At 51.5% G+C, this 3,465-nt stretch overlaps 1 protein-coding gene across 1 annotated transcript; it reads right to left on the bottom strand.

Annotated features, from left to right (window-relative positions):
- CD3D (CD3d molecule) lies at window positions 1–3,379 on the bottom strand. The gene is made up of 5 exons (XM_004712787.2): window positions 3,230–3,379; window positions 1,451–1,669; window positions 868–999; window positions 303–346; window positions 1–82 (listed from the first exon to the last, which is right to left on the bottom strand). Exons 1-5 carry the CDS (start codon window positions 3,282–3,284, stop codon window positions 17–19), a joined length of 516 nt encoding a protein of 171 aa, XP_004712844.1. The 5' UTR covers window positions 3,285–3,379; the 3' UTR covers window positions 1–16.
- Window positions 3,380–3,465: the final 86 nt, after the last annotated feature.

Genomic DNA, 3,465 nt, shown 5'->3' with positions numbered 1-3,465 from the left:
GCCACCGGAGACAGGTTCACTTGTTCCGGGGCCAGTTTCCTCCAAGATGGCTGTACTGAGCATCATCCCGATTTCTGAGGGGCTAAACAATGGGAAAGGAGAACAGTGAAGCACGCTCTGAACTCACTCTCCCAGGAAAGACAACAGCAGGCCCCCGAGGTGAGAGCTCATGACTGATCTTTCCAAACTCCCATGATGAATTCCCCACCATGAACCTCCACAAATAGACCTAACACCTAGTGTCTATCTCTCCATCCCCCTCCATCATCTTCTTCCCAGTTTGTCTCTTCTTTGGGGCTCACCTGATAGAGTTGGTCGTTCCTCAACAGAACTTGCATGTCAGCAGCTAGAAGAATCAGAGAAAGGGGGTCATCAAGGGTCTAGGACAGCAGTTCTCAACCTGTGGGTTATGACCCCTTTGGGGGTTGAACAACCCTTTCACCGGGGTTGCCCAATTCATAACAGTAGCAAAATTACAGTTATGAAGTAGCAACAAAAGTAATTTTAGAGTTGGGGGGGTCACTATAACTGTATTAAAGGGTCTGTATTAAAGGAACTGTATTAAAGGGTGGCAGCATCAGGAAGTTTGAGAACCACTAGTCTAGGAGAACAGGTGAGTGAGACCCCAGAGATACTGCTAGTGGGTAGTGCAGTTGGCCACACCATTGCAGAACCTCTGGAGTCTGCAAGCACAAGGTGGGTGCACAAGTTCTCTCAATGACCAGTTGTCAGAATCCTTAGAGGATACGGAAGTAAGTAACTCTCTGACGAGACTGACCCTCACCACCAGCCTCCTTCCCTAGTAGATGCTTGAGACCATCGCCATCACACACACACACACACACACACACACACCCTTCTGCTTACCCTGAGAAAGCCTTCCAGTCTCGTGTCCAGCAAAGCAGTAGACCCCCAAAGCAAGGAGCAGAGTCGCAAGGATGTCGGTGATGAGAATGCCAGCCAGGGAGGCTGAGTCCAGCTCCACGCAGTTCTGACACACTGGCAGGAGAAGAGAAGGGCAGAGAGGGCCTTCAGGATGCAGGAGACAACTTCACCGCTGAGTGCAGTTCCAGGACCTCGCATGCCAAGACCTATACTTCACACAGATCCTAGAAGAGAGGGCTGCTGGTGTCCTGGCTCGATCTACATTCCATCCCAAGGAATCCCCTAGGAAAGCCAAGAAGTGGTCTCGATGTGGTGTAACTGTAAACAAAGAGATAGGCCACACCAGCCTCTCAACCCAGTACCAGACCCCCTACAGCTCTTTCTCCCTTATCTAAGCTTCCCCTCCCATTCTGGTTCCACCAGAATCTGGGCTGATCACATTGTCAGAGAGTGGCTCCAGCTTGTTCAGAGAAGAGATTGGTCCACAAGAACCCCTGCCAGCCAGAAAGTTCTCCTAGCCCACGGTCCTATCCAGTCCACCCCAGAGGATATGGGAAGCACATACTTCGGTAGTATACTTGCACAGTAGCATTTTGGTTGGTTTCATCACCGGTCCCACCACAATGATACAGTCCTCGTGGGTCCAGGATGCGCTTTCCCAAGTCGAAACTTTTATGGTCTGAGAACAGTTGTCCTTCTGTTCCCTCTAGCCACGTGATGTAGTTGTCGCAGGTCAAAATCACTCTGTCCTCATGCTCTTCCACTGGTATCTTGAGGGGACATGCTAAGGAAAGGGGGGAGGAGGGAGTACCACCATAGGTACCAGTTCTTTGTCCTGTACCAGACCCTTGTTCTGCGGAGGCTCATGCTTTAGACAAACGAGCTTCCCACTTTCGGGTAGCATATCAGCATAGAGTTTCTAGGAGAGGAACTGTCCCAGGAGAAGGAGCATTCCTGGAACGCTCCCCAGAAACTGGAGAAGCAAGCACACAAAATACAGTCAGACGTAGAACCGGAGGAACATAGCGCCAAAGAGAAATCCATCGAGGCGTGTTGACCGGACAGCCCTCCCAGACCACCGAGAGGGGAGCGTAGGCTGAAGCACCCAAGGGATGGGGAGAGTCGAGAGAGCATTCCTCGGTTGGTGGTGTCCCCGTTTTTTCCCTCTACAAAAACTTCTGGTCCTATTTTCCCAACCACCTGCAACACTCCTATTTCACCTTCTCACCCGCTTTCCTGACCCTTGCCCCAGCCCCAACAACAATTACAATGACAACAACTACAAGTGAGCAATTACATGGGCCTGCGATGGTCGATGGTCGGAGGTTGGGAGGAATCTGGCATGGATTACAAATCTAATGGACGAGCGGGAACTCAGGAAAAAATCCCACGTAACTATTTTTAAGTATTCCACCTCAGCTGAAATAATGGGGAAATTTATGTCAAATCCATTCTTGGGGTTCCAGCCTCTGGATGTCATCCCACAAGTCAAGTTCGTGAAGCGGAGGTGTTGGAAGTAAGCACAGCATCTGTCTGGATCCATTAACTTGCTCTGACAGTCTGCGGCCAACTGCGCCCCCCCTCCCAGCCCCCTGGAACTGTATCCTCAACACATGGGAAAAGTGGAATTTACCTTCTCCCCGAGTTTCGTCTTCTGTTACCAACTAAGATGTAAGAGTAGCCTCTTAGAAAAACTTTCAGATAGCAGCTTCTTGTGACTCAGAAGCAAAGAGATACGTGTACATCAGGTATTTCATGGTTCTACGGGCAGATGCCAGGGTCCTGGTGCATCTGACTATTAGAGTGACTGATCTATCACCTGTGCCGGATGAGGGAGTTCTTGAGATGTGGGACTTTCACATTTAAAACCAAAATAGTCCCAGGCAAGCAGCCACTGCATGCAGTCACCTCCCAGAACTACCCTTCCTCCTCCTCAAACTCCCGTTAACTTTTCTCTGAAGGCACTGCTCAGGGTGGCGGTGTCATAGTGGCCAAATGATCCCAGGGACTACCTGTCCTCGAAGGTGTCCTGCATGCAACGCTGCTCCCATGACCAGCCTTAAGCTCAGGCACACACAGACACCGCCATTGCCTGCAAGTCTTGACCTAAGGCTTCTAAGCGCCATCCAAGGCGGAGAAGCGCCCCAGCTAGCACTGATCAGATGGGTGTGGCCCAGCTGCTGCGTATGTTAGCTCCCAACCTTGCTCTCCTCTTGACCCCAAAGGCCTGATGAATGCTAGCATTGCGATGTGGGTTCAAGTGGACCTCACAGGACATGCTCTCAGTGGTAATGTCCTCCTCAAGTTTCTTCTCCAAATGCCCACCCACCTCCAGAAACCTTACCTTGGGGGAGAAGGGCAGCCAGTATCAGGCCAACCAGAAACCTGCTGTGCTCCATCTTTGAGCCCAAGTCACCTAGTAGACCAGCTCAGAGTCCCCAGCAAGGGTGAGAGCCACCCTCCCCCACTGCCTCACAGCACCGGAAAAAGTCAAGGGTGGGGGAGGAACCAGGAGGCAGACACATTTCTCTGCCTTTTGCCATTGATGGTAGGCCAGGGGTAGAGGCGGGGGGTGGGGGG

The sequence above is a fragment of the Echinops telfairi genome, unplaced genomic scaffold (assembly GCF_000313985.2).
Source record: "Echinops telfairi isolate 266 unplaced genomic scaffold, ASM31398v2 ScPeMD7_7463;HRSCAF=8501, whole genome shotgun sequence".
Lineage (NCBI taxonomy): Eukaryota > Metazoa > Chordata > Mammalia > Afrosoricida > Tenrecidae > Echinops > Echinops telfairi.
The sequence above is the reverse complement of the archived record's forward strand: the minus strand, read 5'-3'. Positions and strand labels throughout refer to the sequence as shown.

Coding starts and splice junctions, on each gene's coding strand:
- CD3D (XM_004712787.2), bottom strand. CDS start 3,284: ATGGAGCACAGCAGGTTTCTGGTTGGCCTGATACTGGCTGCCCTTCTC. Junction 1,000..1,450: donor TGTGCAAGTATACTACCGAA/GTATGTGCTTCC, acceptor TTCTCCTGCCAG/TGTGTCAGAACTGCGTGGAG. Junction 83..302: donor GGAACGACCAACTCTATCAG/GTGAGCCCCAAA, acceptor CCCATTGTTTAG/CCCCTCAGAAATCGGGATGA.